Source organism: Phocoena phocoena, chromosome 16 (assembly GCF_963924675.1).
Source record: "Phocoena phocoena chromosome 16, mPhoPho1.1, whole genome shotgun sequence".
Lineage (NCBI taxonomy): Eukaryota > Metazoa > Chordata > Mammalia > Artiodactyla > Phocoenidae > Phocoena > Phocoena phocoena.
This window is the reverse complement of record NC_089234.1, coordinates 30,318,229-30,345,912: the sequence shown is the minus strand read 5'-3', so window position 1 is coordinate 30,345,912 and position 27,684 is coordinate 30,318,229. Positions and strand designations below refer to the sequence as shown.

At 54.1% G+C, this 27,684-nt stretch overlaps 1 protein-coding gene across 1 annotated transcript; it reads right to left on the bottom strand.

The window, feature by feature from the left end:
- Positions 1-27,684, bottom strand: RRP12 (ribosomal RNA processing 12 homolog). Its single transcript, XM_065893742.1, has 32 exons — positions 27,546-27,684; positions 26,766-26,998; positions 24,923-25,006; positions 22,824-22,940; positions 21,615-21,753; positions 21,399-21,526; positions 20,361-20,459; positions 19,626-19,717; positions 18,950-19,061; positions 18,643-18,740; positions 17,314-17,428; positions 16,161-16,303; positions 15,822-15,943; positions 14,808-14,872; positions 14,558-14,720; positions 13,974-14,128; positions 13,640-13,707; positions 12,987-13,080; positions 11,984-12,142; positions 11,768-11,848; positions 11,444-11,549; positions 11,112-11,219; positions 10,441-10,598; positions 9,334-9,425; positions 9,002-9,160; positions 8,711-8,883; positions 8,348-8,476; positions 5,324-5,373; positions 3,060-3,129; positions 1,513-1,580; positions 1,119-1,201; positions 1-501 (listed from the first exon to the last, which is right to left on the bottom strand). Exons 1-32 carry the CDS (start codon positions 27,682-27,684, stop codon positions 399-401), a joined length of 3,705 nt encoding a protein of 1,234 aa, XP_065749814.1. The 3' UTR covers positions 1-398.

The window sequence follows — 27,684 nt, the reverse complement described above, 5'->3', positions numbered from 1 at the left end:
TGGTGTTGCATCTTTATTCTACGTCTGATCATAGCAAATCTCACAAAGCCAGACTGCAGCCAGGCAGAGTGCCACGTGGCGACAGGCAGCCAGAGGAAAGGAAGACCATCTCTTCTGTTGCAAACACTCTGGACGGAAAGCACAGCCTTCTCGCTAGCCTACCCAGAGGCACTGAGGCCACATTCCCATCTCCAGGCCCCAGGGACACCTCTAAAGGGTGACTCCCATTTGGAGCTTCCAAAATCCAGGGCACCTCCGGGAACCAGTCCTGGTTCCAGCAAGTCATTCTGAGTCCAGGCTCTCCCACTGACTGCTGCATCTGGACCTGGCGTCATGGCAGCTTGAGGGCTAAAAAGGGGCCTCAGGCTGGACCAGAGCAGCCCAGGGGGTCCCGGGGCTCAGGACCGTTGATCCTTTCTGCGGAGCTTGTGTCCCACCTGGGAGCCCCGCTGGGCAGCTCTCACCAGGCCTTTGAACTGTCCCTGCAGCTTCACCTTCTTCCTGCAGGGACAAGGATCAGAAGGGTCACGTCTCGCCGAGAAAAGGCAGCCCCCCTTCCCACAACATCAAAGGGTGGTGTCCCCACCCCAGCACCAGCAGGAACAGGGGAGAAGGGGCGCTGCCAGGTGGTGGGTGGCACGTGATCCGCGCAGACCACATCCATCATGCTTAAAAGGGCAGTTCAAGTCAAGGATACTTGAAGGTGCATGCGAAAAAGTAAGAATAAAAAACCGGGACCCCTGGTGGCGCAGTGGTTAGAATCCGCCTGCCGATGCAGGGGACACGGGTTCGAGCCCTGGACCGGGAAGATACCACATGCTGCAGAGCAACTAAGCCCGTGCGCCACAACTACTGAGCCTACGCTCTAGAGCTCGTGAGCCATAACTACTGAAGCCCGTGCGCCTAGAGTCCGTGCTCCGCAACAAGAGAAGCCCGCGCACCGCAATGAAAAGTAGCCCCCGCTCACCACAACTAGAGAAAGCCCATGCACAGCAACAAAAGACCCAACGCAGCCAAAAATAAATAAATTAATTAATAAAAAACCGGAAGAGACTTGAGCAATCCAGTGGAGAGTGTAACGAGCACAGCCCTCACCCCCGACCCTGCACACGCCGTACCTGCGGTTGAGCTTGGTTTTACTGAGGGGGATGTAGGCGTAGGGGTCGAGCCGACCTTTCTTCTTCATGTCACCCTTTGCTTTCTGCTCACCCAGAGAAACAGAGTCAGCCAGGAGGGTGGGCTTCTCTTTCCACCCTTGCCCCTGACCTGACAGGCTGAATCCTCCCTTCCCTTCATTCTTTGCCTCAGGTGGTGCCAAAGAGCTTCTGCAGCCCTGGACAGCCATCCAACAAGGCCTGGACTTCAGGTGCTAACAAAACCTTTGTGTACCCCTCAGTGTGGCCTCAGGCTGGCTCCACAAAGGTGCCTCTCCAGGGCAGTGATGGGCACAGCTGCCCCGCACTTCCCCAGAGACTCTGCCAGGAGAGTCCTTGCCCCACCAGCAGCTCTTACCTTGGCCTTGTATTCGGCCCCGGGGGTAGCCTTCTTGGCCACAGGGCGATGGATGCCAGAGCCTCCCGCTAGAGGGGGAACACAGAGGCCATGAGTCAGGTAAGGCCAGGGCAATTGGGCAGCCTTCTCCCCGGAGAGCTGCGGGGGAGATGAGTCACAGCCAGGACCGGATGGTTGTCCCCTACCAACAAAGGACAAAGACCTTCCTCGAGAAGGGACTGTCCAGTGACTTGACAATTAGACCACTGAGCTCCTCAGACTGACCTGAATCCAGAAACCTACCAGTGACCTCTGGAAACACATATATCCTCGACTAACATAAAATACCTCACCCTCTCCAAACTAAATCTGCTCCATTTGTTCTGGGGAAAAGAACATAGGCTTTGAAGCCAGACAGACTGGGGTTCAACTCCCAGCTCTAACCGTAAGCATGGCTCTTAACTTTCTGGAGCCTCTTAAGCTCATCTGTAAAATGAGGCACTAAGGCTTGATCTCATTCAGGCTTCACACCAAAACTGTGAGTTAGAAAGGCAGCTCTTATCCCATCGTACAGATGTGAAAACTGCGGCTTTGAGAGAGCGAAGTGCTTCCAAGGCCAGTGTTATTTCCAGCCCGGACTTCCAAACAGTCATGGATGGAATCACATAGTGGCGACTAGGGAGGGCTCTCTTAGATGACCCAGATGAATCTCCTTTAAAGGTGAGAAACTAGAAGGTCAGAGAGGCAGCGTGACCAGGCCAAGGTCACACAGCTAAGAGCAGCTGGCCAAGCAGTCTTGAACCCAGGCCTCCTGCTGCATCGTGTGGTACTACTGCTTCTGCACCACACCATCTCAGAGCAGAGGAGGTGAGCTGGGCCCTGGCCTGGGGGGCCACAGAAAGAGAAGGAGCCTTGAGGCGCTCCAGCTGGGTGAGGATGCCGTGGGGCTCTGAGAGCATACCTGTTACTGGCATCAGGGACCTCCCAGAGGAGCCCCTGGACCTCCAGATGCAAAACAAGAGCTCTGCTTCGAGGGCCCTGCGGGGGCTGCCTTGGGGGAAAGGAGGCAAAGGTGAGGCAACAGAGGCCTCTCCTGGCTTTGGGCAGCCACCTTGGTGCCTCTAGCAGCTATTCTGGGGAAAGGAACAGCCTGGGAGCCCAGAAACAACTGTACAGGGGAACTCCCTGGGCAGCCCTCCCAACTGCCACCCTCAACATAGGTCAAATCTGGCCTGACTCAAAGCCAGAAAAAAGAGGCAGACATCTCCCAGGAGAAGGGTGGGCTGCAAAAGTCTCAGGAAAGCCTGGGTTGGTGGGGAAGAGATGGGGCTCAGGGGCTCCCCAGAAGGGCTGGGGGTTCTGTGTACAGATCTCCTAACCCCCAGGCTCTCCCTCACCCACAGACCCCCTTGGTCCCCAGCCCAGTCTTATGGGACATATCAGCCAATCTTTGCTGGTGCCAACTGAGTACAACCAGGCCATGCAACCTCTTGGCCCTGCCTGCAACACACCCTGCCTAGTGCAGGTGACAGGGAACCTGCTGCAAGAGAGGAGAGAGGAAGCCTCACCTTGGTACTGAGGGGGCATCTCCAGCTCCTCACTGTCAGCCTCTTTCTGCTTGAGCTTCTGGTGCTTTTTCTATAAAGAGGTAACAAGCAAAGTTCATAAACAAGAGGACATGATGAAACTCACTAATGGTAGCCGCAAAATGAATCGTATCCTGCGTTAGTAGAAAAGGTTCTCTGTCAAGCACTCAATCCCCCATACAGACGAGGACACGAAAGCTCAGAACGGGCAAGTAACCAAGCAAGGCCACACTGCTCGGCAGCAGAGGCGCAGCTTCCAGCCCAGGTCCTCACTGCGGAGCTCGTGTCGGCTGCTCCACTGCTAGGCCTCTCCACACTGAACTCCCCCAACAGGGCTACAGCTGCCCGTCTGGGAACCTTGACCTCAGTTTAGCCCAGCCTTCCTAACGGGGATGAGGTCCTCAGCCTCTCTGGGGAGAACAGCTTTATCGGTACTTCGTCTCACATGACCTCCACTGCACCCTCCCCATTAGTCAGACTCACTGATCTCTGACTAAGTGCAGGCCCTGGGGATATAGGGGACAAGACCCATTTCCTGTGCTCCTGGGGCCCTCAGGCAGGTGGGAGACCCCTGCTCAAGTCAGTCATCACAGTCGCTCAACAATGCTACTGTCCCCGGAGTTGTAAGCACGAGGCAAATGCTACCCGCCAGGCACCATGCTGGGAGCTCCAAGAGGGAGAGGTGGGCCTGACAGCAGCCCAGCCCACCAGGAGATCTGAGCCCGGAAACTGACAACCAGGCAAGGCGGAGGGCCGTTGTGTGGGGAGACCTGAGCTCGCAGGGCTGGCTGCCCCACAGTGTCGCTCCCACACTGCTTGGGAAGCCTGTCCAAACTACAGATTCCTGAGGCTGAAGTTCCCCAGGGACCCAGGGCACCTGAGGGGCATTCACTGGCTTAGGGGCCAGATAGAAGAGAAGGTGTGCCAGGTAAAGGGAATGAGGCTGCAGCACACACAAGTGTGTCTGGGGAACCAGGACATCCAGTTTTGTTAGTTGAGACCCAGCAGAAGGGGCTCCTCGTGGAGAAACAGAAACGGGCTGGAAATGTGGTTGTGGCCGCATCATGGAGGTGATGGCTCAGTTTGTTCTTGGTTCAGCTGGCACCTGGCAACAGTTCTGCCCACTGGCAACTGCAGCTGGCATTTTATGCTCCCACGACTGAGGGCAGAGGAGTGAGACTAAGCAACTGTTACGCAAAAAAGCCCCCAGGGAGGGCTTCCCTGGTGGCGCAGTGGTTGAGAGCCCGCCCGCCGATGCAGGGGACACGGGTTCGTGCCCCGGTCCGGGAAGATCCCACATGCCGCGAAGCGGCTGGGCCCGTGAGCCATGGCCGCTGAGCCTGCGCGTCTGGAGCCTGTGCTCCACAACGGGAGAGGCCACAACAGTGAGAGGCCCGCATACCGCAAAAAAAAAAAAAGCCCCCAGGGGTCCCAATGGCAGGTGATGGATGCCATGAGCCAACCGGGAGCGTGGCCACCCTGGGACCCTCTCGGTGCCGTGAGACAAGGTGCCCCAGCCCTGCTCTGCTGACCTGGGGGCCATCCTTCCACAGCCGCAGTCAGTTCCCCTGGCCAGGAACAAGGGTAGGCTGCAGAGGGACTGCAAAGCCCCCTGTGAAGATGTGCTCAAGGAATCAGGCAGGCTTCAGCCAGAAAAAGATTTCCAGGAAAAATGTAATAATGATGATGATGGTGACGACGATGAACAGCCACCACTTCCTTAGTGTGACTAAGTGCCACACATTTTACATACAAGCTGGGATTTGAGTTCAGTCTGGGGCCAGAGACAGGCACTTTTAACAACGCCTGTGGCCGCAGGCAGGCTGCGGATGATAGACTCCATCTCCTGGGAGGATCAGTGAGGTGACACATGGGGCCCTCAGCACTCCTCAGTGGTGGGTGCCCCTCCCCCAAGTGGAGGCGGCCCCTGGCAACATGCAGGCCGGCTGTTGCCCCTGCTGCCTGCACAGCACATGCCCTCGGCGGAGAGACAAGGGACCGTCTCTTTCTTCCTTCAGCTGGACAATACAGCCAACACCGAAGGAGGCACTGGGTGCTTCAGAGGGAGCCAAGCCCTCTCTACGCCCCACAGAGGGGTCAACCGTGACATTGCATGCCCCGAGGCTCCACTGAGCAGTGAGGAAGCAGGGCAAGTGAGTATGTGGGAGCGGGGAGACGGCGAGAAGCTATGAGGCCCAAGGTTTAGGTCTAAGGGCCCCGGCCCTCCAGCAGCAGGAATTACTCACACTCCTGACGCCCACGTCTTCCATCAGGTCAGCCATCTCTTCATCCTCCCCTGGAGCCAAAAAGAAGAGAGACCTGTGAACACTCAGGGAGCACCCCTGTCCTTCCAGAGCCCACAGAAATTCCAACCTGCCTCCTCCCAGCTCATCAGGGTGCAAGGGCTGCCAACTCCAGCCCCAGAAGACCTATCCCGTGGAAGATAAGACCCCTGGACCCTGCCCCTTCCTCCTTCCCACCCTGGGCCCCACGGACGACAGCCCCTCAAGGAAGCGGTGACCTGACTTCTAAAGTGAATACAGCTTTTGTTGAGACTCTAAGAAAGCCCCAGGTTTCCTGGGGAGCCAGGCATTCCCGCAGCCCCACATACACTCCACTTTGCTGGGAAGACTGCCCTATTCCCCTGCTTAAAAACCTTTCCCTGCATTTGTGCTAGGCATTGTGTGGCGATATAAAGAAGTATGAACCAACAAAAAGCATAGGCAACAAAAGATAGATGAACAAAAGATAGATTAGACTCGATTAAAAATGTTAAATTTGTGTATGCCAAAGGACACACCAACAGGATGAAAAGGCAGCCTACAGGACAGGAGAAGGTATTTGCAAAATACTTTCAAAAGATAGACAAACAAAAGATAGATAAATTAGACTCCATTAAAAATGTTAAACTTGTGTATGTCAAAGGACACATCAACAGGATGAAAACGCAGCCTACGGGATAGAAGAAAGTATTCGCAAATCATAGATCTGATAAAAAGTTAATATCCAGAATAAAGAAAGAACTCCTATAACTCAACAACAAAAAGAAACAACCTGAGATGCAAGAGGGAGGGGATATGGCGACATATGTATACGTACTGCTGATTCACTTTGTTATACAGCAGATACTACAACAATGTAAAGCAATTATACTCCAATAAAGATGTTAAAAAAAAAAAAATTCAAAAATGGGCAAAGGACTTGAGTAGACATTTCTCCAAAAAGATAGACAACAAACATGAAAAGACGCTAAACATCACTAATCATTAGGGAAATGCAAACAAAACTACCATGAAATACCACTTTACACACATTAGGATGGCTACTATCAATGAAACAGAAAACAGCAAGGGTTGGAGAGGGTGTGGAGCAATTGAAACCCTTCTGTCCTGCTGGTGGGAATGTAAAATAGTGTAGCCACCATGGAAAACAGTAGGGCAGTTCCTCAAAAAATTAAAGACAGAACTACCATATGATCCAGCAATTCCATTTCTGGGCATATACCCAAACGACTGAAAGCAGGATCTTGAAGAGGTATTTGTATATTTATGTTCATAGCAGCACTATTCACAACAGTCAAAAAGTGGAAGAAAAAAAAACAAAAAAAAGTGGAAGCAACCCAAATGTCCACTGATGGATGATGGACAAACAAAATGTGGTCTAGATATACAACAGAATAAGGCAAGCTTTAAAAAGGAAGGAAATTCTGACACAAGCTACAACATGGATAAACCTTGAGAACATTATGCTAAGTGAAATAAACCAGACACAAAAGCACAAATGCTGAATGATTCCACTTATATGAGGAACCTCGACTCACATTCAAATTCATATTCATACAGACAGAAAGCAGAATGGTGGCTGTCAGGGGCTGGAGGAGGGGGAAATGGGGAGTTGCTGTTTAATGCGTACAGAGTTTCAGTTTTGCCAGATGAAGAGTTCTGGTGATAGGTGGTACAACAATGTGAATGTACTTCACACTGGTGAACCGTACACGTAAAAATGGTTAAGACAGTAAATTACATGTTACGCATATTTTACCATTTCTTTAAAAAAGCTACCAGTATATTTAAAAAAATAAAGAACTTTGAAACTGATCAGCTGGAGGGAAGACAAACTGAAGTGAAGTCAATCAACAACCAAACGTCATAAGAAGCGTGTGACTAAGTACGGAAGCCTGGCAGTCCCTGGGCTTGTCGGGAGTTCTGAGGGAACACGGCTGAAGCCAAGGGCCCGTGCAAAGGCCACAAAGAAGGACTTGCACTGGATCTGAAAGAGTGGAGAGGGGCTAGGAAGGTGGGGGGCAGGGGGCGGGTGGGCATTTTTAGCGTCAGGGTTCCATGCGCAAGAAGGGAGCAAGGAGACGGGATACACTGAGGGTGAGAAGGGGACAATGACGAGGCCAGATCTGGAAACGGTGTCACCACATTTACCCCCAGCACCTCTATATGCTGTTCAGGTCACCATTTAATCTTCACTACAACCCTCTGAAGTAGGTATTGGTATTACACCCGCTTTGGAGTGAGGAAACTGAGGCACAGAGAGGTTAAATGACTGTCCACAGTCACACAACTAGTAAGTCAGGTTGCAGGGGCAGCAGTGACAGCACTGGTTGAGTGGCTGCGGTGAGCAGGCGGTGAGAACCAAAATAAAGAGGAAAACATAAAATTTAGAAGACCCAGGCTTTTGTGATCTTACGTGATATGTACAGACATACGTGAATACAGAGATAAAGGCAGAGGGAACAGGAAAGACGAAATGGGACTTGGAGATGTTACACCTGAGCAGCCCCTGGACAACAGGAGACAATGACTCGGGAGAGTCTGGCTCTTTTCACCAATAAATGAGCTTCCAGGCCTCAGCCAAGTTTACGCTTGGAATAAAAAAACACAAAAATTTTCAAAAAGGAGGAGGACAAGCAAATAACCAGACCAGAACAGAATACAATAGAAGAGAGATTAACAGAGTGTATCACAGATGGTAAGAGGAAGTACTACTGCCTTTTGAAAGTTTTGTTTGAATTATGGAAGTACTGTATAAGTGGCTGGGTTACACCATAAAAAGATTTCTCAATGTGGTCAAAAGAGTTTGAGAAACAAAAAATTTGAGAAAGTTGCCCGAGATACAAGCTCCTTATATCTGCTTTTACCTATGTTTCCCCCCAGAATGGTCGCTGAGTGAATGAGTGAACAAATGAGTGAATGAATGAGCAAACGAGTGCGGCCCTGGCCCAGGCCAGCTGCAGCTCCTGGATGGGCAGGTGGCCCCACCTTTAGCGCCTTCCTCTTCCTCCATCTTGGCGTCGCCATCCTCCTCCTCACGGATGATCAGCCGGCCGTCGGCGCTCACCTTGAAGCCGTGGTCCTTCTTCTTGCCCCGACCTGGCCCAGGCTGGGTGGCTGGCGGGGCAGAGTCGGGAGGTGAGGAGGTGGAAGGCCCGTCCTAGCCCACTCACACCCTCATCAGAACCGACGAGCCTGGGTCTGTGACTCGGATGAGTGCCCGCGGCACTATGATGTGCATGTGTGGGAGGCCAGGGTGCCCGCGGGCCTCTCCAGAGGCCACTCCGCTCCTAAAGCTGGCCCAGGGCAAGCCTGTCCCCTGTGCCCATGGGCCAGCCGCTTCTTACTCACCCAGGACTCGCTGGGCCACCTTGGGGTCCAAGAAGTTGAGGGGCTCGTCCCCGCCACCCTCCTTCAGCCACGCGCGGCCCCTCTGGCGGGCCAGCCTCTGCTGCTCCTTGCCCCGACTCCTCTCCTCCTCCTCGTCCTCCTCGTCCTCCGAGTCAGCCAAAATCTCCTCGATGCTAAGGACAGACAAGCCCCAGTCAGGGCGCTCCAGGAGAGGGAGGGCAGCTGGGCACGGCCTGGTCAGGCTTCGGGCCAGGGGAGACCCGGCCCCCAGCGTCGCGCCACGCGTCTCACCTGTCACCTTTGCCCCGGAAGGGCTCCTCCTCCTCCACCTCCTCTTCCGCTGCGGCCTGGCTCAGGGCCCGCTGTTTCCTGGCCCGGGCCTCTGCTTTCCGGATGTTCACCAGGACTTTCTGGTACTCCTCTGGCAGGAGCTTCCTCACCAGCTCGAACCTGAGGCCATAGAGACGGGCCGGTGAGGTGCCCGGGCCAGAGAGCGCTATCCAGAGCGAGGTGTCCAGCCAGAGCCCTTCCAGCCCCCCAGCCTGGCCCCTTCTCAGCAGCGGTCCTGGTGGACTGGAAACCCCTCGACCCCTCCCCTACTCCCTCCTAGTCAGGGCACAGACCCGAACTTGCGGATGAACTTGGTGAACAGGTTCCGAAGCTTCATGCGGAAGTGCCGCCGCATGTCGTCCGAGAGCTTCCCGATGGCTCCCATCTGCGGGGCAGAGCAGCAGGGCTTCAGGGGGAAGATGTGCCCCCTCACCCTGTCTGCCCCCCACACCACGGGTTTCTCCTGGTTCCACGAGTCCCTCCTACTGCCCTGCATGAATCTCTGGCTGGACCGCACTCCAGCCTTCGTGAGAAACACGTGGCCAGCAGGTATCATCTGCAGTGTCCCTCAGTGAGGCTGGTGGTGCAGGGCCCCCTCGATCCTTTGAAGGCTTGTATAAACCTAGTCACTCCAGGACAGGTCACCGCTCAGGCCGTCCTCCCCATCGCTGGCCCCAGTTAGGCGGCAGGGTTTGGCAGGCAGGGGCAGGCATCCTGACTCTCATCTGCCCCTTCTCGCTTTGACCCAACCCAAGGCCAGATGCAAAGATGACACGCAAGAGGGACCTAGAGCCCTGATGCGATTCAACCCAGCTGGAAGTGGGAAACTGAGGCGGCGGGTGCAGTGGATGGAGGGCTCACAGGACAGTCCCAGCTTGCTGCACGCCTTATGCCCAGCAAGAGGGGGCCAGGGACCCAATACCAGAGGGCTCTTCAGGCCCTTCTGCACCCCAGCAGGGGCATCTAGAGAAGCCTTCTCAAACCCAGAAGGTCACAGTGCAAGAGGGAAAATAAAAAGGGAGGTTTGGGTCCCTTCCGAGGGACATCCCAGAGTCGCAGTTCTGTTCCCAGGACTGTTCTCACTAGCACTGTGACCTGGGAAAATCTCTGGCCTCAGTTTGCTATCCATAAAACAGGGGGTGGCCCTACCCACCGCCCCCTGCCCTGCAGAGCCCCTGCTGCTGTGGAGGGGCTGCGGGGGGTGACAAGTGGCAGCCTGGGTGCTGTGGCCCTTTACCTCCACCACTGGTCTCTTCCAGGGCTCCTGCATGACCTTCTGCTGCACAAGACAGCGTGTAGCCAGAAAAGTGTTTGAAGCTGGCTGGCCTCAAGGCTCACTGGGTCTCTGCCGGCAGCTCGCGGGCCACTATGCCACTGGCCGAGGGGAAGGGGACACTCACCACCAGTTGCATGTGCTTGGCCAGGTGTGCCATGTCCATGACGACCATTGACACCTTGATGAAGCCCAGTGCTGATCTGACCACGTCGCGGGTACGGGAGGCCAGGAGCAGGCACACATTCTCCAGCAGCTGCTCCATCGTGCTGGCCCCCATCAAACCTGTGGTGGCCAGAGGGCCACTGTCAGAGACACCTGGAACCCCACCCAGACCTAAGACCCCTGCCGCGTCACAAGAGTGGGAGCTGACACCTGGGGGACACTTCCAAGTGCCTGGCACGTGTCTAGTCACTTTCTGCCAGCATCTCCTCTAGTCCTTCAGACACCCTGTGAACAAGTGCTGGTTTTCTCCATTTTAGAGATGAGAGAGTAAGGTTCCGGATGTTCCTAAGTTTGTTCAAGGTGTCACATAGCTGGTAAGAGGCAGAACCGGGACGAAAATCTAGGCGTGGGACCTAACCTCCTCCGACCCACTCTGAAAGCAGGATACGGGCAGCTGTGGGATGAGGAAAGCCGAGCTGGGCAGGAGAGGAGGCGGGAGGCGGTCAGGCCTGGTTCCAGCTCTTCGTCCTCCGTCCCAGGACCTTTCCCTGTTTCGGTAGCCACCCTGTCCTGACCTCCTGGGCATTCTCCTACCCCGAGGGCTTCCCAGGTCTTCAAGGAAATAGCGTTTACCTTTAAACTCGAAAAGGAGGTGGGTCAGGGCCAGGATACTGCAGCTGACCATGGTCACAGCGCCCACGAGACCGGGGTAGATCAGGACGAGGTAGCGCTGCAGGGCCTCTGGGAGGGCAGAGAGCAGGAGCTGCCCAGGGCAGAGCCCACCGTGTGCGCTGCATCGTGGGCCCAACCGGAAGGGGGGCTCCCACCAGAGAGGAGCAGCCCGCCCAGGGCCAGCGCCCAGCAGCTCCCTCTATCTTTTCTCTCTGATGGGCGAGTGCGGGGTGCCTCCTCACCCAGGCCGAGAGAACAGCGCCCACCCCAGCCCCATGCCACCCGGGTCTCACCTGCCGGGTCTGGGCCAAACCGAAGGAAGGCGTGGCCCATCTCCACCAGCAGCGCAAAAGCATTCTTCCGAGCTCCCACCGACACCTCCTTGGTGCAGAGGATCACCTGCCCAGACAGCCCCGTTAGCACGGGCTCCCCAAGCTGGCCACCCCAGGGTTGGCAGCCTGAGGCAGAGCAGACGGGTAAGGGCATTCACGCTCCCAGACAGTGAATCCAGCCCACCCCCACTCCCACTACTGCCCTCCCCTGATCCTGGTAGGCCTTCAGGAGCCCCATTCCAAGGAACCCCAAATCACAACACACTCCCCTCCCGCACCCCGCACCTCCGGGACGAGGGCACTGATGAACTCCTCATGCTCGGCGGAGAGCTTCCTCACGATATGTATGAGGCACTTCAAACGGGGCTGCGGGACAGAGGGACAACAGTCAGGACCCTCAGTGCCACCTCCGCCCCTGAAGTCCCTAAGCGTCTCCACGCTGGTCCTCTCCTGGTGTTGCTCGTCCCCCCTCGGGCAGAGCGGGGCCCCTGGACTCCGCACCCTCTTGGCGGGCGAGGAGGTGCTCCGTAGCGAGTCCAGAAGGGTCTTCTTCAGGTCATCCAGGTGGCTCTGCACGAAGCGGGCGCCAGGGCCCTGGGGGCTGGCGCACACCTCCTCCAGCACGCGGTAGGCCTTCTTCTGTACCCCATGGGCCTTGCTCTGGGAGGGCGTATGGTAGACAGGGGTGGGTGAGAGAGGGGGCTGCGCGGCAGCCCATCCTCACCCAGTCCAATAACATCCACAGAGCAGCCACGTGAGCTGTGACTGGCCCTGGTGGGGACTCAGAGAAGCTGGCCCTGCCCTCTGGAGCTCGTGACATCCAATGGGAGGGCAGGGAGAACACAGGTTAATGAGAGGCTGATTCTGGGCCAGGCAGGGGACGCTGAGGGGAGTGAAGCCTACCCAGCCCTCCATCCCTTCCGCTCCCCGCTGGGACACCTCTCCCGAGGTTAGGTGACTCTGCCCTGGACTTGTGTGTCTGCCTGCACCTTCCACCAGAACACTTCTCACGCTGTTGGGTAACTGCTTATTATACTGTTCCAATGGTGACAGTTTTCAGAAGATCACGCAGGCCTGACTTTTGCCTGGTGGTCAGCCACAGCGTGCAGGGGCGAGCATGTCAGGCAGGGGACCCAGCACGTGCAAAGGCACAAAGGGGCTGTTATATCTGGAACCCTTAAAAGCAGCCTAATGAGGCCGGAGTGGCAGCAGGGGGATGAGGCTGGGTAGGATGAAGATCAGGCCAGGCGGTGATGGGCCTAGTGAGTGAGTCAGGCCTCGGCTCTACAAGAGGCATCTTAGCAGGTGAGGCCCAAGCATGGCCGTGCATTTCTGTCACTCTGGCACCTACATGATAGAGTACAGGGCTAGACAGATACAAAGGGCAGCCATGCCATGAGAAAGCAGATTAAAACCCGATCCTGGGCAGCAGCAAGGCATGGAGACAGGGCCCACGCCCCCCCACAAGTGTGGGCGTGTGGGGCTCCTGGTCGCCACGGCTCACCTCTAGGTAGGGCCGGATGGTGGAGTACAGCTTGCTGATGGCAGCTTCATCAGCGCGGGGAGCCAAGGCCACGACCAGGTCCAGGACGGACAATCTGCTCAGCAACAGGAGACCAAGGAGGGGCTTAGTGGAGGCTGGGGAAGGGTATGCACCATCAGTGTCCTCGTGTCTTCTGGGTACGGGGGAGGTGGGAAAGGTCAGGGTGAGGAGGACAAGGGGCCTCGAAGGAGCCCAGGAACAATAATCACTGCCTGTAGCCTAACTCAGCACTCGTAAGGTACCAGCACTGTTCCCAGCGCTTTACATGTCTTAACTCCTTCAATCCTCACAGCAACTCTATTGCAGGCATTATCATCATGCCCATTTTACAGATGAAGGCACAGAGTAGAGTAGATAAATAACTCAACCAAGGTCACAGCTTATAAGGGGCAGAGCTGGGATTTGAATCCGGACAGCGTGTCTCCAGGGTCCTCACACTTCCCTAACAGACTACAATGGTGCTCCACGATGGAGGAACTGGTCAGGCCTCAGGGTAGAGCTGGGACATTCAATATCTCAAGACTTTCCTAAATAATTCCAGACAGATACACAGAGCTTCTGCTAGACATACTCTCTAGCTCCCTGGGCTGCCCCAGCTCAAGTGGGGCACTTACCTGGTGAAGTCAGAGCTAGCAGGGTCCAGCACCTTCTCACTGGCTTTTTCCAGGAAACCATTCACCAACTGGCAGCCCAAAGGGATAAGGAGGGAGTTGTTCAAGAGAAAATACACAGCAGCAGCAGGTCACAGATTTGCACCCTTGTCTCTTCCCCCTCCTCTCCTCCCTTTTGAGAAGGCTCGAGCCCAGCCTACTGCTGGCATATGGTCCCCTGTTCTTCTGGAGGCATAGGGCCAAGTAAGCCATGGTGGGTAGGGTCTTGACCTTTCCAACACCCCAACCCAACACTCACCCACCGGAGACTGTTCCTCCCCCTCCTCTACCAGGTCACCTGAGGCTCAGTAATGGTGAGGTAAGTTTTGATGGTTTCCAGCACGGCCCGGCGAGGGGCTGGGGTGTCTCCAGCTGCAATGGGCTGCCCGTACAAGTTGAACAGGATCGGCAGAAAGTTCTTCGCAAAGCGGCTCACTTCAGCACGGTCGGCCTCTGGCAGGAGGACCAAAGTTTGCACAGAAGGGCCAGGAGATGACCCTGCCTCAAAGGCCACTGTGGTTGCAGCCCAGAGGCATTCTTGTGGGGGACCTGTGACAGGGTCATGGGTTTGGGGCTTTTCTGGGACAGGAGAGGCTGAAGCCAGAGCACAGAGGACGAGGGGCCACCACAGTCTATGGGGCCAGCCAAGTGCTAGCCCCACGTAAAGGCTGGACAACTCCCAGCAGCTCTCAGTACACTGAGAGTAAAGAAAGACAAGGGGCCGTCTTCAGCATCCTACTGACTCCTCGGGTCCCCAGTGGACACTCAGGTCCTTGAAAAGCATTAGCGGTGGCTCAAGCAATGAGCTGGACAGGCAGGGTCAGGGGACTCACACCATCACAGCCACCTTCCACCAGCCCCGACCCCAGAGCTCACACATACCCGCCTCACAGCCCTTGGTGATGAGGGTGCGCAGGGCCTGGCACACAGTGACCCTCAGGTCTGGGCGCTCACTGATGGCCGTGCCCAGCGTCCGCGCCAGCCCTTTGAAGGCGGTGGCCACATCCGTGGGCCTCGTGCAGAACCCAGGCAGGAGGGTCCAGATCTGGGGAGGGAGGGGATGATAGAGGAGAGTGACGACCAGCAACCTGTGCCCACCTGTCCTCCTCACACCCCCCAGCTGACCCCTTACCTGCCACTGGAGCGTGTCGTAGATCTTGGACTCCACTGTGCTGCCTGCCTGGGCCAGGTCCATTGCTAGAGTGACACAGGACACAGTGTGACCCTGGGCACACTCCTGACTGACAGGCCTCATGTTTACCCAAACCAAAAGCCCAATGATGAGGACAGGAATATGGGCAATTCCCCTGCTCCACAGACGAAACATAACACTTATTATTAAACAAACACTCGTTTGTTCTAAAAAAATGAAAAGACCTATGTAAAACAGAAAGCGACATCTCCCCACAATCTCCCCCGCAAATCTTCTTCCCCATTTCTGACCTTCTTATATTTCTCCAAGCACGTGCACACTTTTAAAGATGTAAAAAGGATTGTCTTATAAATATATTCTTCTGAAACCTGGTTTTACTTGAGAATAAAGCTGGTAACATTTATCAAGCAGTTTCGACGTGGCAGCCTGTGTAATGTGCACTTACGTGATCATTGCATTTAATCCTCACACCATCGCAATTATTGCCCTCATTTTACAGATGATGAGCAGACCCAGGGGAGTTGAATAAACTTGCCCGAAGTCACCAAACGGTGGAGGAGCTGAGCTGAGCTTTCAATCTAATCTACTCAGCTCACCATGGACTAAACACGTCCATTCCCCTGTCGGTCTCTTTCCTTCTGTACAGTGAGCACTCTGTGTCCCATGGTGGGGCTTTATTACGACTGACTTCATTGGAGCCCCACTGAGGGATGTGTGGGCTGTGTCGGGATTTTTACTTGGAACATCTTTGTATATATAAATCGGTGTGTACTTGTCTAATTATTCCTCTGGTGGGAGAAAAGGCCCCTGTCTGCCTGCCTCGGGGCAGGGGTGCCAGGCCACGCCTCGGACCCTGCTGATGACGGCTCTCAAGCACTGGCTGACCACCTGCTCGGCCCAAGGAGGCTGCCGAACGTCCTAAGGCTGGGGCACTGGACCAGGAGCCCTTCCAGACCCTTCCAGTGAGGCTCCAGGACTGTGGTGGGCCCGTACCTTTCCTCTTCAGGGTGGTGGCCAGAGGCAGGAAGTAAGCGGTAAAGAAACCAAGTCGAGTTTCCCGGACATGGTCTCGGATGACAGGCAGCAGCCAGCTCCGAGGGAAATCCAGAGTCTCTCTGGGAGGAGGGAGGGGAGGCGCAGTGAGGAAGGGGTGACGGCCTGAAGCTGTCTCCCCACGGAGCCGAGGAACAGGACAGGTCCTGCTCTGGCCGCCCCCACTGACCCGCACGGCATGTGGAGACGTCAGCCGAGGGTGTGGACACCCTCCCAGCGGAGAACAAGCCACGTGGCTCTCCTAGGGCTGGAATGGAAGCCAAGCAGGGCTGCACTTACTCAGAGCCATCAATTTCCAAAGGCACAGCCTCTAAAACCACCTCGGGGCCCATGCTGGCCACGGCAGCGCCCACTGCGCGGTCCAGAGCTGCCATGTGGGGGGAGTAGGGGGAGAGGCGCAGGTCACACAGGGACTGGAGGCACTGGAGCAAAGAGACGCGGGTCAGACATTAAGACGGGCCTGCAGCACAGGCACCTGTGGCTGAGGCTGGGCCAAAGTCTCCAAGAGGACGAGGTCGGGGGCGTGGGGTCAGGTTACGCTCTCGCCAGAGGTCACAGACCATTAACCAAATTCAACTCTTGGATGTGTTTGAGCCTTCCTCGATGCCCCAGGATTTAAAAAGAAATTCTGTATTTGTTAGTAAAGTGTAAAAATCAGGAGATTTCATATACAAATGCAGATTTCCGGTTTATCTTGAAAACCGGGAAGGTATGGGAAACACAGACCCACGGTACAATTAGTATAAATTAGCAGGCACTGCGGAGCTGCTGCCCCTCGAGACCAGAGCTGCTTCCTCTGGTTCACTACAGCCCCTCAGAGCCTCTCTGCGAGCCTCATTCCTTGAGGACCTCTCACAGGAGCCAGGTGTTGCCAACCTAATCTAGCGGGGCCTGGGCCAGGCCTCTCAAGGAAGGCCCTACCCTCGGGGAAGGCCCCACGAGGCCGTGAGCTGCTCCGCCTGCTGGTGAGGGGTCTGTGCCCTGTCCTCAGGCTCCCACCTGCTCCTGGAGCTGGGGAGGATCTCCGGGTGATCCCTGAGCCTTAAATGGTTTACTCTGGGCTTTGGTAACCTCCCTGGGACCTAAGGCTGCTTAAAATACTATGCTTACCTGTTACAGAAAATTTAGAGAATTAAAAATTAAAAGATAATAGATAGGGGTGAGGGAGAATCACACTGGTTCCCTGTGAGTTTCAAAACCATCAACTCCAGCTAAGACTAGTGAGAAGGCATTAGGCGGTGGGGGGGAGGGGTGGTTTTAGCCCTCTTCTCGTTCCTCCCACGTTGGCCCAGTCGCCTTCCTGGGGACACAGTACTGGGCACCTGCAGTGGACCCTGGCAGTGGGGGAGTAAAGCGCAGAGGTAACGGAGACACGTGCCCCTCTAGCAGCCCCAGCCACCTCCTGCCCTGGCCCAGCCGCTACCCCAGTCACCTTCCTCATCACGGGATGGGCCTGTCTCCCACATGCCTCAAAGAAGACACACAGCAGCTGCAGCACGGAGCTCCATGATGCGTGGAATCTGTATGTCAGGCCCTCCTCCACTGCCCTGCCAAGGGAGTGGGCAGTCAGGGCCATGTAAGTCCATGGCCAGCACCAGGAACTACAGACCACGGCAAGGGTGAGGCCCCAGGAAAGGCCAAGGGGGAGAGCCAGTGTTTACCAAGTACCCCCCGTGCTAAGAGTTTCATTTATATAATCCTCACACTTCAAAAAACAGCTGTGAGCTAGGTTATTTGTTCCATCCTCAGATGGGGAAACTGAGGCTCAGAGGGACTAAGTAGCCCAGCAGTGTCACTCTTCTAGTGGCCAAACTGGGCCGCCAAAGCCCATGTTGTCACTGTCCCATGCTTTCTCGGTCTGACCAGAGGTGGGAAGATGGGGTAGGTACAGGTGGACTGGGCAGAGGGAGGAAAGCCACAGCAGTGGGGAAGCCCGGCCGGCTGCTAGCCCCTTCTGGCCCGGGCACGCTGTGGTCAGCTCATCTCTTGAAGTCGAGCCCCAGAGGCTCTAGGCAAGAATGGCCAACAGGGGTTAGTGTGGGGAAAGGGGTGAGCTGGGGGTGGAGCAGCTCTATTCCTCAGTTTTCCAGAAACTTCATCCAGGTGTATCCAGAAGAAACAGGCCTATGTCCTCGTTAGGAACAGAACCCACAGCATCACACCTTGGAGCTGAGCAGACAGACCCAGAGGAAACACCAGAGATCCTAGGCTCTTGGTGCTCTGACACTCCTCACTGGCGGCTGGAAGGGCCTGGGTGGCTGGAGGCCGGTCTGTGAATGGCTTCTCTTGTAGGCATGGAGGGCAGCACAGCACATGAGTAGAGTGGATTCTGCGGTCAGGCTGCCACTTACTAGTTGAGTGACCTTAGCTTTCCCAGTCTGTAAAATGGGGTCAGCACCTATCTCCTAGAACTGTAAGGACTACCAGTAATTTCTGGTATTTATTGGAACTTAACTACGCACCAGGTACTGTTCTGAGAACTTTACATATATGACCTCATTCAGTCCACACCTCCATTAGACTGATGTGGACCCTGAGGTGTTGAGAGGTGGAGGAACTAGCCCCAGATGACGGGCTCCCAAGTCCACACTCATGAGCATGACACTATGGCACCTGGAGTGTGGCCAGCGCTCAAACCGACAGCAGCTGCTCTGGTAGTGTGCGCAAGGCCCACCACAGTGACAAGAGGAGTACCTGTCATCACGAGGAACTTTCTACAGGCACACATTGTTCCCTCCTCATACAGAGGCTGTGTTCTCACCTGAACATCTTGGCGACATACTGGGCAGGGCCTGAGGCCGAGGAGGTCACGGAGCCGATGTCAGCCATGTGGGGAGCGACACACTCCTTCAAGATCTCCTGCAAAAAGAGGCCACAGCTGTTTGGGCCCAAAAGAGCCCCCCAGTGCCACTCAGCCTTCCCAGTTGACTGCTTCCTGAAGCTTCTAGGAAGCTGACCCCCACTCTGAGAACTTCCTCCCCAGGACACAGCTAGAGGCCTGGGGTGAGCTCTGGGAGCTCTAAGGCTCTCTGCTTCCCTCGCTAAAGCTGGGCTGGGGGCTGAGGTACCTGAAGGCACTGGGTGGCAGCTGTCACCACCTGCGAGTGGGGGGAGAGGAGGCAGGTTGTCGCAGTTCCAAACAAGCGAGGGAGGTGGCCCAGTCCCAGGTCCCGATGCAACCTGTCAACGCAAAAGGCTTCTGTGGGGTCTGGCCACTGAGCCTGCGTGTCTGGAGCCTGTGCTCCGCAACAGGAGAGGCCACAACAGTGAGAGGCCCGCGTAAAAAGAGTGACTGTTATGACGGAGACACAAAACAGAAACTGGGTTCACAGGACTGAGGATCCCAGAGGAGGGGACCATTAACCCAGGTGGGGAGTAGGGTGGAGCCGCAGAAAGGGGATGATATCCTCTGAGAAGTAAACCAGCCGCACAGCCGGCAGCGGTGACAGGAATCAGGATGGCACCCGGGCCCCACCTCTCGGTGGGGAAGGTGCTCTCGGCCGCCTTGCTGCTCAGCTCCTCGGAGCTCTGGCAGGAAAGGCAGCAGCCCTGGCTAACACAGGCTGTGCTACCTGGCCCCACCTTCACGAACACAGAGCTGGTCTGCACACACTCAGTGCAGAACCACCCCCCCCCCCAGAAAGCCGAACCCCCTCCAGCTTCCGGCTCATGTCCCTCCCATCTGTACCGCAGTGCAGAGGGCCTGGCGGGAGGCCAAGGGACCGCCCTCCACCGCATCCCTACCTAACCAGGTTGATGTGGGCTTTCTCCATGACCTTCAGCCAGGCCAGCAGGGGTTGTAAGTCATTCTCGCTGGGAACGTAGTCGTACAAGGCCTAGGCGCGGGACAGGGAATAAGCAGGTGACTGAGCAAGTGTGTTCAGCAGCAGCCCAATGACACGACCCCCTCCCATCCCTAGGCAACAGCACGTCCCCGTGACTGTCCTGTCCCAGGGCCTGCACACAGGGCCCCCTGCACTCACAGCCCCGTTGGCCTTCCTTTCCCTGCTCAATGAAGCCCTTCCGCTTCTGCTTCTATGGGAAAAAAGTCTCTAGGAGCAGTCAAAAATAACTTGGGTCACACAACCCTTTGTGAACCTGACAAAAGTCAGAACCCTTCTCCGGAAAAATGTACGTGAGCATATACACACGTTTTGCAATTTGGGGGGGGGGGGTTTGTGCCGCCTTCCCCAAATCCACCCAGAGATCCCTAACACTGAGAACCTTTGTTCAAGGTACCTGTTAATACCATGAGACCATGCTGAATGGTTTTTTAGGTTAACTACCACAAAGTCAAGAGTCAGGGCCCCCAGCTCCCGTTGACACTGATGTGGCTTTGGTGGCCAGTCTCCTGGCTGCCCGTCTACCTGACTCCTACACAGGGGCGGCCCAACCCGGCCCATCCAACCTCGCTCTGCAGACAAGTAACAGGGCCGCCCCCCAGCACAGCCATGTCCCCGTCCCCCCATCAGGCCTCACCGTGATGATCTGGGCGTTGAGCTCTGCTGGCAGGGTACCCGGGCTTGGCTTGGCATGGAAGAGGCTGTGAAAGGCCTGCATGGCACAGGCTGTCACCAGCTGGAGAGGACACGGAGGCTTAGTGGGGAACCCACCGCAAAGCCCACGGTGGCCCTGTGCTCCTCAATATCCCACTCCAGCCAGTGGGCTTGCGGGGACTTGGGCCCCCTGAACCTCAAACATGCCTCCTACACCTGGACACTCAGAGGACTGCTGCTTTATTAAGTCTTGGCAGCCACCAGGAAAAAAAATGATTTAAACAAGGACAATGGAGAAATGTGAACAAAATGTTTTTTTAACATAATGGGCTTGGCTACAAATGGTTGGCATACTATAATTATAGCTGTATTTTCACGTTTTTATGTGTTTGCTTACCTAAAAAGAAAATGTCTGAAAGGATACACGGCAAGTTGTCTGTGTACTATTTATCTTAGGAAATGAGACTTGGAGGGAAAAAGAGACTTCTATTTTTTTACTTTATATACTTCAGAATGTTTTTTTTCCCTTTTAAACAATGATCATGTTATTTATATAATGAATGCTTTAAAATACGTATGTGAACAAACAGTATAAGAGAATATATAGAGATTAACAGAATTGTGCTAGCAAATCAAATGCAAGGGATCGTTTTTATGTATCTTTAAAGTTGTCATACTGACGTTATTAAGAAAAAAAAAAAAAAAGACAGAGAGAAATAACCATGTCTGTGGCTGGGGTAGAGCTCAAGGTAGGGGGAGGACTGATGCTTTACCAGCCCCGCCATGGTTCCACCCTCTCCCTCACCTCATCTCCCAACAGAAGATGCCCAGTCTATCCGACACCAGGGATGAGATGTTGTCCCTGGGTGTAGCTAAGAGCAGCTCGGGGGCCGGGAGACCCCGGCCCCTGCTTTTGGCCTGAACAGTGAGTTTCCCAAGTGCCAGCACCACAGGCCTGGGGTCTGAAGCTCTGCCCTCCCTCCTCCTCGGCGCGTCCCCACGCGCCGGGGCCCGAGCTTACCACGTGGCTCAAAGTCATGACCCGGAGGAGAGTCTCACTGCAGCTCTTCACCAGGCCGTCCGGGAAGCAGGGCAGCAGGTCCTTCAGCAGGGTCAGCACGTGCAGCGTGGTGGTGGCCTCCTTGGAGCCTGGTGGACAGAGGGCAGCTGAGACTCCAGCCCACTCTCTGCAGCAGGCCCTGCCCCCCGCCGCCCACTCTCAACTGCGCTTCTCCACCTCCAGACTTCTCGATCTCCTGGATGCAGAACTTGGCAGTGGACATGGCAGCAGGGTGATGGGCAGGGGCCTTTTCACCAAACATGAATTCACTGCCCTTGAGGACGGAGCACACTCCATGCTGGGCAGCCTTCCGGATCTGAGGGGCAAGGAAGGGGGACAGGGCCGGGTCAGTGTTCAACCAGCAGTGTGTGTGGTTCTCATGACCACCAGTAATGAGCACTGATCGCACACCTCCTACAGGGCCAAGGACACGCCTGGGGCTGCGTGTGTGTGGACCCCTGGGCTGCCGAGTAAGACAGACCTCACTTTCCATTCCTGCTCTTCTGCTAACTCACCAACTGGCCTTGAGCAAACCAGACCACTTAGTCTCTGAGCTTCAGTGTCTCCCCTTTATAACACGGATTCCTTCATTCATGCAATTGTCCAGCAATATGCAGTGTCCAGCAGTTAACCAACAACTCATTGGGAGGTACGAAATAAAGAAACGTACACCAGAAGGTAAAAGTACTTTGCAGACAATAAAACAGGGGCTGTTACTTTTTATACGGTGATCAGGAAAGTGTCACTTCAGTGACATGACGTTTCAGCAGAGACCTGAAGCAAGTGAGGGAACCACTGGAGGGATACACAGGGAAGGAGGCATGAGCCTGCCTGGGATCAGAGCACTTAGCACAGGGAGTGACTCTTACGACTGTTACACGTTCCCCGCCCTAAATTTCAGGGGGAAGCAGAGTGGCCAAGCACAACTTACTGGGCACCTACTACAAGCCAGGACCTGCAGCAGGCCTGTGTGGAGCACCAGAGTGTCACCGTGACCTTGCAGCCAAGTTGTTATTATCATCCCTATTTTACAGCTTGGAAACCAAGACTCAGAGAGGTTAAGTAACTTGCCCAAGGTCACAGCACAACCAGTGAGTCCAGTATTCAACTCAGGTCTGTGTGACTCAAAGCCCCCCTCCAGCCCACTCTCCTGCCACTGTAACTAAACACGTCACTGACCAATGAGGCAGCAGAGACTCAAATGGGCCTGACTGTGACCCTCCCTCCTGTAGGAGGAGCTAGCAGATAGGGCTTCAGGCAGGTGGAGAACCTCCGGACAAGAGCCCAGCACTCAGGGCGACCTCCCCAGTCCACTCAGCAGGCCAGGCCCAGCCCGGTTACTAGAGCGGCTGCCCCCTCCCACGTCCTGGTGCCCCACGGCCTCACCTTGGGCTTGGGGTGCACAGTGAAACTCAGCAGCCCATGGTACACCTGCAGGGTCACGGGGTAGCTCCAGGCCTCCAGGTCCTGCTTCCGCAGAAGGGTGGCCAGGCAGGAGAGGACCTTCAGAGGAGAGGCAGTCTCTCAGTTCCACCTGCTTCACCCAGGTGGGAAAGAGCCCGGCTTCTCACCAACTCCAGAAAATGCCAAAGGGCTTTCTGAGGGTCCACAGAGTGCCTATACCCCTCCCAGGGAGTGTCCAAGCTGTAGCCAAATCAGATGGGCTCTGGAAGACGGCAGGGGGACACCTAGACCCAAACACTGACCCATCGGAGGGCAGAAGTGGAGCCACTGCTGGCCTGGGCTGACATGATATCCATGAAGGCTTTGGAGGTATCAGAGAACTTCTTAATGAGCACAGGGCTGGGCACGCTACAGGGAGAGAAGAAAGAAGGTCAGAAGACTAGAGGGGCCTCTGAGAGCAGCTGGTCTGGAGGAGAAGCTGGACAGAGCGGGGCAGCACTGGCCCAGTCACTCTGCGAACCCACCCTTTCTGACACCCAGTTCAGTGCGTTTCCATGGCACCTGAGCTCCCTGCCTGCCCCACCTTCTCCACAACCCGCTCTCCACTACCCACCAGATGGGCCCTTATAAACTCCCCCAAGTCCTCTCCCCACCTGCCCCCTGGCTGCAGATGCCCAGACGTCGTGGCTCAACGCTCCACCCTGTCCCTCCTGCCCGACTCGCTGCACAGGGCTGCCCCTGCCCGGGCCCCAGCACTCACACTCTGTCCTGTAACATCCCAGGCCACCCTGGAGCCTGAGCCAGTAGAATGCCACCTGATACTTCGCATCTTTTTGTTCCTTTTAATAATTCCCTGGTCCTCTTCCTCCCTTCCACCCTCACTCCCTTCTTCCCCCTATAAGGAGCCAGGACTTACCGCTTCAGGACGAGGTTCAGCAGGTAAGCAACAGCGGCCAGAGACTCCGTGGACTCCACCGCTTCCATTGTTGTCATCTGAGGCCAGACCATGGGGTGTGAATGGGAAATGTGTCACGCTGGGCAAATGGGGTATGGGGGCACCGTGTGCCCAGCAGGACGGTTATGACCAAGAACGCTGGTGTCAGAGGTTCAAATCCCAGCTCCACCACTGTGACTTTGGACTAGCAACTTAACTTTTCTGTGACTCGGTTTCCTCATTTGTGAAATAGGGATCATAAGTTGTTGTGAGGTTTAATTGAATTAATATACATCAGACATTTAGAACACTGCCTGACACATTATGAAAACCATATAGTGCTATCTGCTTCGTTAGTCTAGAGCAGAGGTTTAGAAAGCTTTTTCTGTGAAGAGCCGGATAATAAATACTTCAGACTTCACAGGCCACATATGGTCTCTGCCGCGTATTCTTCTTTGTGTATTTTAACTATCTTGTAAAAATGTAAAAACCATTCCCAGGCCTAGGGCTATACAAAAACAGGCCACGAGTCAGATTATGCTGGCCCCTGTTCCACAGCAGTGGTTCTCACACTTTTACACCCTTAAAAAGTACTGAGGATTTCCCCAAAGAAATTTGGTTTACAAAAGTTATATCCATTAATATTTATCATATTAAAAATTAAAACTGAGAATTTTTTAAAACACACAAATATGCAAGCACAATTCCATGAGCTGTCAAAATGTCATCAGATATCACGTAACTTCTGGAAAACTCTAGGGTACGGTCATGAGAGAATGGGAGTGAAAAAGGTAAATGATGGTTTAGCATTATTATGGAAATAATTTTGACTTAACCAACCCCCAAAAGGGTCTTGGGAACCCCCAGACTACACTTTGAAAACAATTTTACTAGAGAATCCCCTGGGTGTAACTCAGTTTCATGGATTAGGAGAAAAAAATAAACGAGAGTAGTGGATTTTGTTTTACAAGAATAATGTAGCAAATCCCACCAGGCTTACCAAGCCACCTGAGAATAACTGAAGCGCTTTCACCTGTTTAAGGTTGTCCTTCTCTACCCCCGCATGCAGGGGCCCCTGCCTTCTCCTTATAGCCTGAATAACATGCTACTCCGAAAGCCCGCCCACCTGCAAGTCACACCCACTCACCAGGGCAGCAAAGTACTCAGTCTCTGTCTCCTTCCCACCCTGGGAGCGTATCACCTCGGTGACAGCAGCCAAGACAGCACAGATCTGCACATGAGGGAGAAGGTACCTATGACATCTATTTCCGATCAAACCCCACCGCAGGGTAGCCTCTTCTCCTTCCTCCTTCACAAATTATTCTCCTGATAAAGCCCAGAGCAGACAAGATGAGCAGCAGCCAGAGCAGAGACAGGGGAACACACACGGGGCCCAGCAACAGGAAAACTCACACATCTGCCCAAAACCCACCTCTAAGGCTCTACCCCTTATATATGGAAATACCTGCACAAATGTGTAAACATTCAAGCACAAGTGTTCACTGCCGCAACCAATTGGAACAATAAAGCAGCCGTCAACAAGGGATTAATAATGTACTCATTGTATAATAATGACAAATTCAAACACTATGTAACTATTGAAAATAATGGTGAACAACTACGTAGATTAACTCAGAAACACTGATCAGTGGCGAAAAAAGTTGTAGAATAGTATATATAAAATATAATGGCATTTCAGTAAACCTAAACAAAATGTGGGTAAAAAAGTCTACAACGGTAATTTGACAAGAGGCCACTGAGCACCTGAGATGTGGCTAGTGTGACTGAGGAACTGCATCTTAAAAGTTTTTAATTATTTATATTTAAAAACAAATACTGGGCTTCCCTGGTGGCGCAGTGGTTGAGAGTCCGCCTGCCGATGCAGGGGACGCGGGTTCGTGCCCCGGTCTGGGAGGATCCCGCGTGCCGCGGAGCGGCTGGGCCCGTGAGCCATGGCCGCTGGGCCTGCGCGTCCGGAGCCTGTCCTCCGCAACGGGAGAGGCCACAACAGTGAGAGGCCCGCGTAACGCATAAAAAAAAAAAAAAAAAAAAAAAAAAAAAAACAAATACTTTATCCAGTTATTGGGAAACAGATTTAGAACTACTTGGGTATATGAATCTACTTTTGCAACTGTAAGTTTTATGAACTTTAAATACAAATCAAGTATTGCCAATGAAGATTTAGCCTCCAAATGGAGGTGTCAGACTAGATTTTGAAGACTTAGTACGATAAAAATAATGCAAAAACACCTCACTTTTAAAAATATTGATTATAAGTTGAAACAACAATATTTTGGGTATACCGGGTTAAATGAGATATATAAAATTAAGGTTAATTTCACTTGCATCTTTTTTACTTTTATTTAACATAGCTACTAGAAAATTTTAAATTATGTATGTGCCTCACATTACATTTCTTTTCGACAGCTTTGGTCTAGAAAAGTACTGTTACTGTTAACAGCAACTACCACAAAGGAGTTAAGCTGGGAGAACAACTTTCATATTTTATTCTACTCACCTCACTTTGTTATCATTTATAGTTTTGACATTTTTTCATTTAAATAATGAAAATATATGTATATATAATTTATAAACTAAAAAAGGTAAATAACATTTAGGTCTTGTTAGATAAAACATTTTTTAACCACTGTTATTCAGTATTAATTTACTCAACAAATGTTTCCTGAAAACATTCTATCAATATATAAAAAGGCCTGTCTTAAGTATAGTTGAAGAGATAAATGTTTGCAAAAAATGTTTTGGACATTTGAAAACTGTCAGGAAAATACCGTGAGGGACTTTACACTTGAGCCAGGAAGATGTTCTTAGAAAAATCAGAAAGTGGAACCTGCCCTAGGAGGGGTAATAAGCAGCAGACACAAAGGGTAGGAGGGGAGACACATCATCCAGAGATTCCACCTGTTGTCACCGGAGAGCAGTCAGCTGGCCTCCCCTCACTAGCCTCCGGCTGTCCTGAGAGTCCCCCCTACCTCTTTGTGGGCAGCCGAGCTGGACTCCCAGAAGCGCTGCACTTTGCTGAAGGTGACGTTTGTGCAGTCGGAGAGGCCGCTCAGGAAGGTGCCCGAAGACTTCTCGGTGAGAGCTGGCGCCACCTCTTCCTCTTCCATGGCAGTCTCAGGGGCTTCGCTTTTACCCAGACGCAGGGATCCTGACTGCAGCTCATTATGCAACTTTACCGCATCAACTGTCAAGTCGCTCTTTCCTGAGAACCGGAGGCAAAGGGTAAGGCCCCCAACTCTTACCCGAACCTCCTTTTGGCTAAGAGAACAAGAACTACACCTAGGAAACAAACAGGCGGAGTCCAGGCCCCCAACCAGAGAGGCTAAATTCTGAACGCGGTCTGCCTCGGCAGTCCACTGTACACCTAGAACTTATCAGATTCAGAAAGGGAACCCTACAGGTAAAAGTTTCGCCGGTGGGAGTCGGGTGGGGGCTGCAGTGAGGGGCCTGGGAAAGAGAAGAGGGTGAAAGCGCTTTGTAAAGCGCCACCACGGTTAACTACAGGCGTGAGTACTGACTGATACTCGTGGTACCCTAGCCTAGCCAAGTCATCTCCCTCCTGTGGAGTCAGTTTCTGCATCTCTTAAATGGGGAGGGTGGACCTTTACAACAGGCTCCAGATCGGACATTTTAGGAGACGAAAGGTCCGATGCTTGGGCCCCACAGCCTGCAGAGAGGCTGAAATCCATTGAGACCCAGGCCCGCCCAGAACACCGCCGCAGGCGGCGCTTGGGTCGCGACCCTGCTACCTGAGGGCCGGCTGAAGAAGCGGCTGCGGGCGGCCTGGCGGTGGCGGGAGATGGCCGGGTTGCTGTCGCTGCTGTGGCCTTTCTTCCAGCGTTTCAACTTGGCCGAGACCCCGGAGGGCAACTTCCCCGAACGACCCAT